Source organism: Castor canadensis, chromosome 6 (assembly GCF_047511655.1).
Source record: "Castor canadensis chromosome 6, mCasCan1.hap1v2, whole genome shotgun sequence".
In the NCBI taxonomy this organism is placed as follows: Eukaryota; Metazoa; Chordata; class Mammalia; order Rodentia; family Castoridae; genus Castor; species Castor canadensis.
Window position 1 is genome coordinate 42,169,926 of NC_133391.1, and position 13,195 is coordinate 42,183,120.

The following is a 13,195-nucleotide window of genomic DNA, read 5'->3' on the forward strand; positions in this document are numbered from 1 at the left end:
AGAGCCATTTCAAACTAGGTTGCCCTAATCTTCAGTTCTGTGTCTTTTTTTCACATCTGAATTTTTAAGGTATTCGGTTGAATAAAGAGATGAGGCTTATGATTGTCCTACTTTTCTTCTGCTCCAGATTCTTCTTCATAAAATGGAAGATTAGGAGCTTTTATTTATTCAACCTAAAATTTATTCTGTTGAAATGGTTATTTTAATGAAACTCAAGAGTGCCACTTTATATTAGTTTATTATAAGAAGGCTAACTTGAGCTGGGTGCTGGTGGCTCATGCCTGTAAATCCTAGCTACTTGGGAGGCAGAGCACAGGAGGATCATGGTTTGAGGCTAGCCCATTTGAGAGACCCTATCTCAAAAACAACAACAACCACAACAACAAAGAAAACATCACAAAGAAAGGGCTGGCCAAGTGCTCATGGGATAGAGAAAGTGTGAAGCCCTCAGTTCAAACCCCACTACCATCCAACACAAAACAAAAACAAAAACCACTGAAGAGAAAGCTAACTTGTAAATAGATGCTTGTCTGTAAATCACTTCATCTTATTTTCATGGTGAACTCTACTTAGGAAATTGAGTTACTATGTGAGAATTTTAAAAATTGGATGATTTTAAAGGTCTTTTCCATCAAGCTTTGATAGGAATAATAATGAATACAGTCAGACAGTACTATGTTTCTAGGTAGGCCAGAATGTTCATTTCCACCAAACACTGTACTTAACTCAGTTGAGGAGAGAGAGACATACTCATCAGTCAGTGCTTACACTTTAGATGTCATTTTTGTTGTACACTTTGATTTTCACTAGCCCTTTATGTCCACATTTATTAGTTATATCAGCTCACTACATATTTCCAGTTTCTAAATTGAAGGTTGGCTTCTAAAAGCCAACTTTCAAAAAGAATCAATGAAAATAACCTGTTGATAAAACTAAATGAAGATTATTTCATACTGTTATGAAGGTGAATGCTGCCCTTAAGAGTTGTTGTATTCTAGGTGGATATTTACTGTGGTTTGGGAGTGTGAGTTCAAGTGGTTTAAGGCAATTCTTTCAATATGGAGCTCTTACTAGGATGGGCAGAGGGTTCTTGGATCAAGTCTTGATAAACAAAACATTGACTTGATAAGGGAGCATATTTGTGCAGCTGAAAAGTTTATTATCCCGTCTTTGGGCAGTTGATTGTTCAGCTAAACGGATTTTGAGAAGTTCCTAATAATGAAGTTTTACTGATGTAGGAACCATAAGTCTTAGTTTTCCTAATCAAACTGTGTGAATGTAGACGGTGTTAGTTCTTTGTAACACCTATAAAGGCAGACAGATTAGCCCTGTATATTTCACCATTCCGTGACCTTTCTCTTTTAACTGTGGGTGCTGGATGGTACTAGGATTGTGGGTCTGTGTGGTGCTTTGTGCTGACTTCATCTAGTATTTCAGTATACCACTCATATTTTGCTACTGCCCCAAATGTGTCTAAATGTTCAACTGAATTGAGCAAGTCTCTTTTCCTCAGTGTGGTACTTTTGGCTTTCCCTCTGGTTATTTATTTGCCTTTATCTCATCTTTACAAAATTCTGCTCCTCATGCAACCTTCCTGTGGTACTCAGAGATTGAGCACCACAACGTCTGTCTTTCAACTAGCTGAATCTTATTTCCATGATAGCCATTTATATGGCTAATTCAGCCCCTTTTTAGATTGCAAGCCCTTGGAAAACAGACTATATTTCATTTATCTTACTTTTAATCATCTTAAGATTTGTTAAACTGAATTAGTGTATTGAACTGACGTGGGCTAAAACAGATAAACACCCAATAGGCTTGTGAATTATTTTCATATTAGACTGGCATTCAAGGCCTTTCATCTTTATCACTGTGGTTCTTCAGTCTTCCCAAAGGTAAAACATACTCCAGAAAACTGTTATTTTAGGGTCGTCAGAGTCAGAAGTCATTGTGTTTTGAAATATAATAGTTTTATTTTTTGTCTCACATCTTCTCACAGGTGGACTTAATTGAATGTAGAGGGAAAAAACATTTTAAAATGCTTTTTTACTCAGTTCAAAGCATTGACTTCTTCAAGTTTAAGTATAGAGGTTTATTCAGAAAACATTCGAGCATTAAGCTTTATGCCTTTATTTTGGGTATGATTGATTGTTTTATATTTCACAATGTCTGTTTTTCTTCACAGTTTGTTTTGGTAAGGGTGTGGCAAGAGATAGACTAACAGAAGCAGATACAGTGTATTTAACACTTACGTGTGAACATCGTAACGTAGATGCAATTTATTATTGAAAGAAATCTGGGTACTGTGGTTTAGTGGATGGGAATTGAAGTATTTATTCCACTCATAATATGGTAGTTCTTTGGAGTCAATATTGGAAGGAAGAGACTATTGTAAAATAGTGCTTTCCAGACCTTCAGCATGTGGCATAGCTATTAGCCTAGGGAAAGTTTTTTTTTTTTGTGGCAGTACTGGAGTTTGAACTCAGGGCCTCACACTTGCTAGGTAGGCACTCTACCACTTGAGCCACTCCACCTGGAAAGAAGGTTTTATTCTACATTCCTACCAACATTTAACTTACTCTACCATCTTATTCTTACTTGTTATCCTCTGTCTTTCCCAGGGAACTGCATTTACCACCCCACTCATTCCATGTGGATCCATAATTAATAATCCCCATAATGTTTGTGAATATTCTATTATAGGGCAGTGAAAATTGAGGGTAAATTGGTAAATCAATAGATTTATTAATACTTTGCACTTCTAAGAGGAACTTTTTTTTTTTTTTTGGCAGCACTGGGATCTGAACTCACAGCCTCATGCTTGCTAGGCAGGTACTCTACCGCTTGAGCCACTCTGCCAGCCCGAGCTTACCTTTTTTAGAAGTACTATTTTGGATAGAAAGGGCAGATGAAAAGAGTTCATTTGTATAGGTAGGCCATGCTTTGTAAAGTTCCAACATGCATGAGTTTGTTTACATGGTTTGGTTTAATAAAACTAGTCCCTCAACAACATGATCAGTTATCACAGTATATTTGGCATGAGTAATTAGATAAAGTACAAAACTTCTGCTAGCTTTTCAGTCCGTAGATGTGCATCCTGATCAGGTACTAATCTTGTTACTTCTTTCAAAATCTCTGATTAGTTACTGTACATCTGATAACTTAGTTAATGCATAGACAACAAAGTGTATGCTTCCTTTTCTTCCAATAGTAAACTTACTGACTTTGCAAAAATGAATAATCAAAAGAGGAAAATTGGCCAACAAAGAAATGAAGCAGAGAAGTGAGAAGGATAATTCTGAAAGAGAAAGCTAAACCAACTCTGTGGAATTAGAGGAAATAGCTGCCTGTGGGAAGGTTGGCTGGCCACTACTTAAGAGATTCTAGATGCTCAGACAGAAGAATTTAGGAAGGACAAGAGTGTTAATGTAAGTGAGCAAAGTGTTTGCTGGCCAAAAAAAAAGTCACATTACAGAAGCTATCAAAGATAACTTGTGACTTTTGGGGGGTGGATTGGGACTGGGGTTTGAACTCAGGACTTTGTGCTTGCAAAGCAGACGCTGTACTGCTTAAGCCACACATCACTCTCAGTCCATTTTTCTTCTGGTTATTCTGGAGATAGAGGGGTTTCGTGAACTATTTGCCTGTGCTTGCTTTGAACCACGGTCCTCCCGATCTCAGCCTCCTGAATAGCTAGGATTACCGGCTTGACACTGTTGTGCGGCAATATCTTGTGACCTGAAAGTGCGAAGAATAAGATGCCCCAAACCTCAGGAGTATGACAATTTGCCAAGGTGTAGAAAAGATGCTTACTTTTTCAGAAGTTAGGTAAGAAGGCGAGCATTGTCAAACTACTCCAGATAGGTTTTTAATGCCATACTAATCTTACTATTCTTTTTAAATTTCCCTGTGCATTTAAAACTAACTTTTTTGTGTGTGTGTGGGACTGGGATTTGAACTTCGAGCTTGCAAAGCAGATGTTCTGCTTGAGCCACACCTCCAGTCCATTTTGCTCTGGTTATTTTGGAGATGGGGATCTTGAAAACTGTTTGCCTGAACTGGCCTCAAACCACGATCCTCCTGATCTCAGCCTTCCAACTAGCTGGGATTACAGGCATGAGCCACTGGTGTCTGTTCTAAAACGGACAGTTTTTAATGTTTTGTCAGAACTTAGTAGTTTTCCCCATTGATCCTTAGAGTATTTTGCTGCACGGTTTTGCTACGCACAGTCATTTTTTTAATTGTTTTATTATTCATATGTGCATACAAGGCTTGGGTCATTTCTCCCCCCTGCCCCCACCCCTTCCCCCCCACTCTGCCCCCTCCCTCTCCCCCCCACCCCCTCGATACCCAGCAGAAGCTATTTTGCCCTTATTTCTAATTTTGTTGTAGAGAGAGTATAAGCAATAATAGGAAGGAACAAGGGTTTTTGCTGGTTGACATAAGGATAGCTATACAGGGCATTGACTCACATTGATTTCCTGTGTGTGGGTGTTACCTTCTAGGTTAATTCTTTTTGATCTAACCTTTTCTGTAGTTCCTGGTCCCCTTTTCCTATTGGCCTCAGTTGCCTTTAAGGTATCTGCTTTAGTTTCTCTGCGTTAAGGGCAACAAATGCTAGCTAACTTTTTAGGTGTCTTACCTATCCTCACCCCTCCCTTGTGACGCACAGTCATTTTTGCTGTCTTGTACCCCTGTGCCAACCAGGGCTTGCTGTTGGCCAAATGTTTACCCTGCCCCTCAAACACACACTCAGTCGAGCACTTTCATTCACAGCTAGAAAAACAGTGTGAATGTGCGTAGAGTATGAACTTTGGAACTACATTTATAGAAATTAATTGAACTGACTGGCATTTTGTAGATGTGTGACTTTGAGTACAATCATTGAATCTTTGGGTTTCTGACTGTAAAATGGTAGCTGCTTAATGAATGCTTTAAGCTTTGGCACCAGTGAATGCTTAGTAAGGTGCTCGCTTATTATTAGTATCTCTCATAAAACAAAGTATTTTTTTTCTAACAGGAACACAAAATACTGTACTGTGGCATATATAACTCAAGGTAAACAGACCCTTTCTCCCTTTCTTTAGGTCAGAGCTTCTCAACCACATTTTCACCAGGTAGTTCTTTGTTTTAGGAAAATGTGATATACTCCTATGCATTATAGGATGTTTAACAGTATTTTGGCCCCTACCCGCTAGATGCTAGTAGCACTCTCCTCTGCTTTGAACAAGTAGAATGACTCCAAATATTGCCAAATGTTCCCTGGATGGTGGGCCAAATTGCCATTAATTGAGAAATCACTGCTTTACACTGTTGGAATATTTACTTATTTCTTACCTTTCCTGGACTTCTTTTTATAAATGAAAATTTAATTAAGTTGACTTTGCTCCAAGCTGATATCCTTTGAATGCTCAACTTTACCTATAGGACAGCCTAAAAATCCCTTAATGTGAAAAGCCTTTAAAGAGCCAGTTCATAGCTAACTGTACCTCTTCCACTCCCTCCTCTTTTTTAAAGTATTTTATTGAGGGATAATCGATGCAAACTACATTTAATTGAGGGATAATTTAAACAGCAAAATACACAAAGTTTAAATATATATATGGCCACCACAGAGATCAAGATTCAGAAACTCTCTTGTGTCCTTTCCACTTATTACTCTTCCACTGCCAGAGGTACCCATGTTCTGACTTGGAGCACACCAGGTTTGTTTTTGTGTGTTTCTGAACTTAATATAAATGGAATCATACAACATACACTCTTTTGTGTTGGTTTCTTATACTCACATGCTTTTGCTACTTGTCCATGTTGTTTCGTGTGTAGTTTTTATTACCAAGTAAATATTCCATTATATGAATATATCACTTGTTTAGATTATTGCTGTGTTTTTTTTTTGTGGGGGGGGTTCCTTTTGGGGATCAAATCTAGGGCCTCATGCATGCTAGGCAAGTTACTGATGAACTGCATCCCCAGCCCTATTGCTCGTTTTGGACTCTTAAAGTAATGATGGTGTGGATTCCTCCTTCCCTTCTCATTTTAACTGTCTCTAAGTGTACAATTCAGTGGCAATTGTTACCATTGTCTCTTCCCAAAAATTTTTATTCCCCACATAGAAACTCTTACCTTGTAAGAAATAACCCCTTCATTACCCTCTTACCCAAACCTTTGGTAACCTCAGAGCTACTCTGTCTGTAGGAATTTGTCTATTGTAGCTATTTCATTTAAGTGGATTTCTATAGTTTTTGTCCTTTTGAGTGTGGTATGTTTTACTTAGTTTAATGTTTCCATGGAGTAGTTACCGGAATATGAGGTTTGTACTTCTCGGAGACAGAAGTTATGGAGTAAGTTTATTCAAGGCTGGCCCTTAAGAAAATGAGGATGAGACCTCTCTGTCTCAAATCTTCATTTTCCAGGGTTCAAGGAGTGGGAAGGGCTTTTTTTGGGATTCAAGGAGTTACAGTGAGAGAATGGGTGGGCTTGGTGAGGTCTTTCTCTTCAGAGTGCCTTCTTTCCTTGAAAGTACCTCCAAAACCAAGAATTGTGGTATACTTCTGTAATCCCAACATTTGGGAGGCTGATGCAGGAGGATCTTGAACTCAAGGCCAACCTGGGCTACATAGGAAGACCCCATATCAAGAATAAACAGAGCTGGAAGTGTGACTCAAGTGGTAGAGTACCCTGAGTTCAAACTCCAGTACCAACCAACCAACAAAGAAAAGAAGCTAATTTTGACCTTCTGGGGCTACCATATGCATTTTGTTTTTAGAGGAACACATTACTTTTCTGCAAGTTAATTCCCATGAAAGAAGAGAGTATCATGTGAAAAGGATGGATCCTTAAAAGATTAGGGAAGGGACTGAGAGGGTAGGCAAAAAACTAAAGACCCCCAGTTCATCACCTCACATCCCAGTTCTCCTCCAAAAAATAACCTACTCAGTCAGTTTGTTCTGAACAATATAAGTACATTTTCCCCCTGCTCTGGTCCAGTAGCATATGTCAGAACTGCATTACTTTCTTAGCTGAGTAATACTCTTTTGTAAATTATCCATCTGTTGATGGATACTTGTTAATTCCATTCTCACCATTTTAATACATTTACTTTTGCTGCTGCCATGCTAAACTACCCTATCTTTTATCTATTTTCTCTTTGTATCAGACCTAGTCTTACTATCTTCTGGCTCATGGCTATAGTTAACAATGTCTGTGTTTTCTTCATTAGTTTGTGTTACCTGCCTCTGTGTGTGTGTGTGTGTGTGTGTGTGTGTGTGTGTGTGTTGATGGGACTGGGGCTTGAACTCAGGGTTTTGATCTTGCAGAGCAGATGCTCTACTACTTGAGCCACACCTCTAGTCCATTTTGGTCTGATTATTTTGAAGATAGGGGTCTCACAAACTTCTTGCCTGGATTGGCCTAAAACCTCTATCTTCCTGATCTGAGTTTCCCAAGTAGCTAGGATTACAGGCAGGCACCACCAGCGCCTGGCCTATCCTTATAATATTAAAGGTCATCATCGATCACCTTCTCAGTTGCTGGCTCTTATAATAGTTCTTTTATTCATTATCTTTATCACACATCTGCAGTGTAGATACAGCATTGTTAAAACCATTTTTACAAAGAAAGTAATGTATAAAGTGATTGTATGTAAGTTGGTCATAGATTATCGGATATATCAATAATCAGTGCTTATTGAGCTTCAAACTAACTTTAAATCCACTATTGTAAGCTACCTTTTTCTAAAACACACTTAATAATATCCAGTATTCTTGATACATCCTACTTCTGAATATACTTTTGTTTCCTTTTAGCAAATGTACACTAGTACTGCTGAGGACACAGAGCTGTCTTGTCTCCAGCATCAGTGTCATTGTTGTTCTTCCTGTTTTGTGTGTCTTTCCTATAGACGTGTAGTGGGTTTCCTTCTCCAAGTCTTTAAGGGAAGGTTAAGTGTGTGAAATGTCCTTGCTTTTGCCAGTGAGGCTAGCTTACCTTTTTTCCTATCACTAATCCTCTGGGAATCCAAATGTGTTTTGCCCCATGTCCTGTGTTGAGAATGACTGATTATGAGTAATCCCACTGACATGTCATGCTGTCGGAACCTGAACCAGGTCTTACTTAGGATAGTCAGAGGAAACATTTAGCTATGCTTTATTTGTAGTGTTGCAATTGCTCATAACTTACTTGTATGAGAATAAAGGTTGAGTCCTTGTTTCTGCTTCTCTGTGTGAAGAATCACATCCATTGTTGAACATGCATAACTATATATTGTATATCATTTTATGTTTTAAAATTAATCATTTCAAGTGGTTGGTGATTTTCATGTAGTTTATATTTTAACTGAATTTTTATGTTTAATTAAAGTATTCGTTAAGTTGACCACTATATTTTTATATGTTCTGGGAGCCATGGGGAAGAAGACAGACAGATACTTAAATCTACTTCAGGAAATGATACACTGAAAAGCAAAACTATCCAACATTAAATAAAATATCATAAGAAAAACAAGCTATAATCAGATATTCATTAGTTGCTAAAGGTCAGAAGAGGAGGCAGTCTGTATGGATTGGGTAGGGTATGTGTTCTCTGGTGAAAATTGGTCATTGGTCGGGGGAGGAATGAAAAGCTGTTAAATACTTCAGTGATTTGTGGCCCTCCACAGACTGCCAAGCATGCATAGCTAGTACATATGTGTTAATGAAACGTTATAGGACGGAGGAGATCATCTAAAAATGCTCCTGGGGTGATAGCAATGAAAGAAATACTAGGCTAGGGCAGTTATAGTTTTTAAATATTTATTTTTTGTTGTTACTGGGGTTTGAACTCAGGGCCTTGTGCTTGCTAGGCATGTGCTCTACCACTTGAGTCAGCCTAGGGAAGGGTTTTAAATAGGAAATGTGATAGGCAAGGCATTGAAGAAAAGATAGGTAAGTTTTCTTGGAATAAAGTCAGGATGTTTTATTAGAGACTGTACTTTTTTATTAAGTCATAGATTGGGTGTGTAATGTGTTTAACATGTTGGCTAATAACCTCTAACTGATACCTTATAAAGTGAAAAGAGAAAAATCAAATCTTAATCTCTCTCCCTCCCAACTGTGGATTGAACCGAGGGCCTTGCACAACATGCTAGATAAGTGCTCTATCACCAAACTATTTCCTGTCCCTTTCCCTTTCTCCCTATTACTCTTCCCTCTTTCCCCCCATCTCTCTTCCTTCCTCTTTTCCTGTCCATGTTTGTTTGTTTGTTTTTGTTTTTAAAGACAGAGTTTTGATATGTATCCCAGGCTGACCAGAAATTCAAGATCCTTCTACCTCAGCCTCCCCAGTGCTGGGGTTATAGGTCTATGCTGTTATGACTGGCCAGAAATCTTAATTTTAGTGATTAAGACGTTATCACATTGTTACTTTTTTGTTTATTTGTTTGAGGTAGGGTCTTACTGTGTAGCACAAGCTGCACTCAAACTGATGATCCTCTTGCCTAATGGTGCTGGGATTACAGGTATGTATCATCACACCCAGCCCAGATTATCACTTGCTTCATGTTTCTGGACAAATTAATCATTTCCTTAAGAGTATAGAAGAACAGTAAGTTTTGAATTTTTTAAAAAACTTTTCCACTTCACTAGCTTTAACCTTGGGCAGTTTGCTAGACCTAATGTTTTATGTGAAAAGGGCATAGGAATACTTGTCTAATAAACTGGTTGTCAGGATTAAGTTAGATGACCTGTATAAAGCTTTTTCCTCTGTGCTTGGTCATTAAAAATATAGTAAATTATAGGGGCTGACCATTTATGCAGTGGCAAGAGTGCTTGCTTACACTCATGAGGTTCTAGGTTTCATTTCTACCATTGCACCAAAAGATAAAAAAAATTACCCTGGCACTGGTGGCTCATGTCTGTAATCCTTAGTTACTCAGGAGGCAGAGATAAGGAGGATTGTGGTTCAAAGTCATCCCAGGCAAATAGTTCATGAGACCCTGTCTTGAAAAAACCCTTCACAAAACAGGGATGGTAGAGTAGCTCAAGGTGTAGGCCCTGAGTTTAAGCCCCAGTACCAAAAAGACAAAAAAAAGAAAGATTAAAAAAAGTTAGTAAATGTTAGTTTTTCTCTTTGCCCTTAGAACACTTACTACATAGTATTATAGTTACTTATTTAGTATGTACCAGATGGGATTCTTGGAGATTTCTCCCTCAATAATTTCTCAACTATCTATAATATTACTATGTTGTCTATGAAAATAATTCTTTAAATTTTTTTTTTAACTATTGTTGTACTAGGGGAACATTGTGACATTTACAAAAGTTCTTACAATATATCATAGTTGAATTCACCCCCTTGGTCATTCTCCTTTGAATATAATTCTTAAAGCCAAAAAGAAAAAATTGAAACCACTCCAGGAATTTGCTGGAGACACACATAGGGATACTGTGCTAAGGTGGACAATCATTCATGTGGCAGAGAAGAGCTGAGTACTGCTGTTCACTTCTAATACTGATGAGTCTGTAAGAAACTGACCTTACTCACTATATTGTTGATGCTTGTCTAAGCTTTGACCTTAACATTTTTCTCATTTTAGTTTTGCATGGAAAGCATATCGATTGTGTCATTTGGCTCTTGATTTGTCTTTAACTGTTTTCTTTGTTTGCCTTGCAGGTCTCTGAGGACAGTGGGTGCAGTGATGACAATTGTCAGGAGGATGAGGGGTTTATGGGCATGTCCCCTCTCTTACAAGCCCATCATGCTATGGAAAGAATGGAAGAGTTTGTTTGTAAGGTAAGATTGCCCTTTCTTCCCATTTCCATGCCCCTTTAGCTTCTCCCCCCACTTGATTTCTTGGGGAACTTCAGTGGCAAGAGTAGTCTCCCCCTACTTGATTTCTTTTGGGGAAATTCAGTGGCAAGATGGGGAGAGAGACAGTCTTGGGACTTTAATCCTGTTCTGGGTATAATGCATGTGTGTGCCTGCAGCAGCTGTGGTAAAATGCTGATAAAATCAGAATATCTACTTGGGAAACAGACCTTTCCTGATACAGGCTACTAAAATGTCATCGCCAAGTCTCTTGAATCTCTTCTGCTGTTTGGCTTGGAAAGCAAACCTATTCTTTGTGAAGGATTCTATGAAGTAGGAGGATTCTCTTGAAGTAGAAGTCTCCTGGCTTCCATGCATACCTCATGTTTTAATCCACTGTCTGATTCCCTAGGACAATTGAGGCTCTTCTCTTTTTAAAATGATAACTAGAATTGAAGTTGTTTGATTTGAGAAAATAGGGATGGGCACCGGTAGGTGTATAGACATGTGATTAATCAGATCTGTAAGGGCCCTGGCAGGTGTGATCTCAAATCAGCATAAGTTTGTCTGCCTGTGGATATGTATATAAATTCATTGATTAGACATTTCTGAAGAACTCTTATTTAGAGAAAAATTTTTATGACAGCTTTCATAGGTCTATGAAATCAAAACTTTTATGCTGTGGCATTAGACCCTGAAAACTAAGTTTAGGTTTTCCTGTATTCATAGTGATGCTGGAAATAATTGAGGCCAGTTGACTCCATATGCTACTCTTTGGACCAGGGGATGAGAAGAGAATGTTATGATCTGAACACACACATTCCTTCTAAGACTAAGGGCCAGAGCAGGGGGGTGGAAGGAGCCAAATGTACACATTTATAGGTCTACATAGAGCTCAGATAATTTTAATCAATTTAAATTTAAAAATTGGTGACAGAAGTGCCAAGCAAAAACTATGGCTCCATTATAGTGATAATGACAGGAGAATTAGCTCAGAGAGACACAGTAGATAACATCTTGTTTTTCAAAAAGCAAAATTGGTGTGAAGAAATCTGTTTAAGTTGCATATTTAATGTCTAGGCATTTTGATATTTTTAGATCAGTGGGATACTGAAGCTGACTTGACTGCCTTCTTGTTCTCCCTTTCTGAACTTAGAGCAAAGAGTAAAGGAAATAAAGACTTTCAGTTTAACAGCTAATGATACAAATTGTGTTTTACTGAAGAGAAATGTTTGGTGCACAGAATCTCTTTCCATTCCCTTGTCCTCTAGCAGTCTGTCTGAGCACAGAGTCCACAGCATTGCTCTGCCTTGCGTGGCAGTACAATCCACCCAGCTTGAAACCAAGCCATGTCTGCCATTTTAGGATTCTGGGTTTTTTTTTGGGGGGGGAAGGGGAAAGCAAATTTAAAATGAGATGTGCTATGGCCTTGCTACCTTCCCTTTTGGGACTGCATTTCCCTTTGTATGTGTGTGTGTGAGGGGTGTGTGTGGGGGGGTACTGGGGATTGAACCCAGGGCTTGTACTTGCTTCTACCATTTGAGGTACTCCCTTCATTTTTGTTGTTTTGTTTGGTGGTACTGGGGTTTGAACTCAAAACCTTGTACTTCCTAGGTAGGCACTCTACCACTTGAGCCATTCCACCAGTCCCTTTTTTGTTTTGTTTTTGAGACAGGGTCTGCTAATGACTTGGGCTGGCCTTGAACTCCTGCCTCAGCCTCCTAAGTACTTGGGATTATTAGATATGCACCACCACACCTAGCTTTGGAAAAGTTTTTTTTTTTTTTTAATAGGAATGGGGGAAATTAATTTAGTCTTTAGAGTATTTAAATTTGATCTTGGTCTCTTTTTCCAGACTTTGTTCTTTTGCTATTTTATAATAGGAGTAGGAAGTGTGCATGAGTAGTGAAAAAAGTTTAGGTTGTGTGTATATTATCAGGTGTAGTGCAAATGCAGCGGAACCTTGGTAAGATGTTTAAGTTAGACAATATCTTTGTCAAGCTTGTAGATAAATAATGACTTTGTCTAAGACATGTGGCTCCAAGAGGGGTTGAACATGTCACTAACTGAAGAGTGACTAGGGAAGTTACAGACAATGGGGAAAATGTCTCTTGACATGGGATGCATGTGTACTAGTAAGAAGCCTAACATATTCTTTCTGACCATGGAAAAGGAGCATTTGACTGTTTTGTTAGTTTGCAATATGTAGCTCTTGATTCTGTCTTTCCCGAGTTCATATTAGATGTAAAAAATTCAGTATCTCATACTCACTCTCAGACACTCTCCTTTTTTCTCCTCCTCTTCTCCCCTCTCCCTTTTCTACTCCCCCTTCCCTCTCTGTTCAACAACTACTTTTACCAGTTGTAATGCAGTCTTCCCTGTGTGTCCATGAGTTCCACATTTGTGGATTCAG

The 13,195-nt window shown here is 38.5% G+C and overlaps 1 protein-coding gene across 2 annotated transcripts in view; it reads left to right on the top strand.

The window, feature by feature from the left end:
* Adipor2 (adiponectin receptor 2) overlaps positions 1-13,195 on the top strand; it is a 76,800-nt gene that overhangs the window by 49,414 nt on the left and 14,191 nt on the right. For both annotated transcript variants that reach the window (XM_074076377.1, XM_020159168.2), the window contains exon 3: positions 10,648-10,767. In XM_074076377.1, the coding sequence (XP_073932478.1) occupies positions 10,648-10,767 (120 nt within the window). The remainder of the gene's footprint in view (positions 1-10,647; positions 10,768-13,195) is intronic.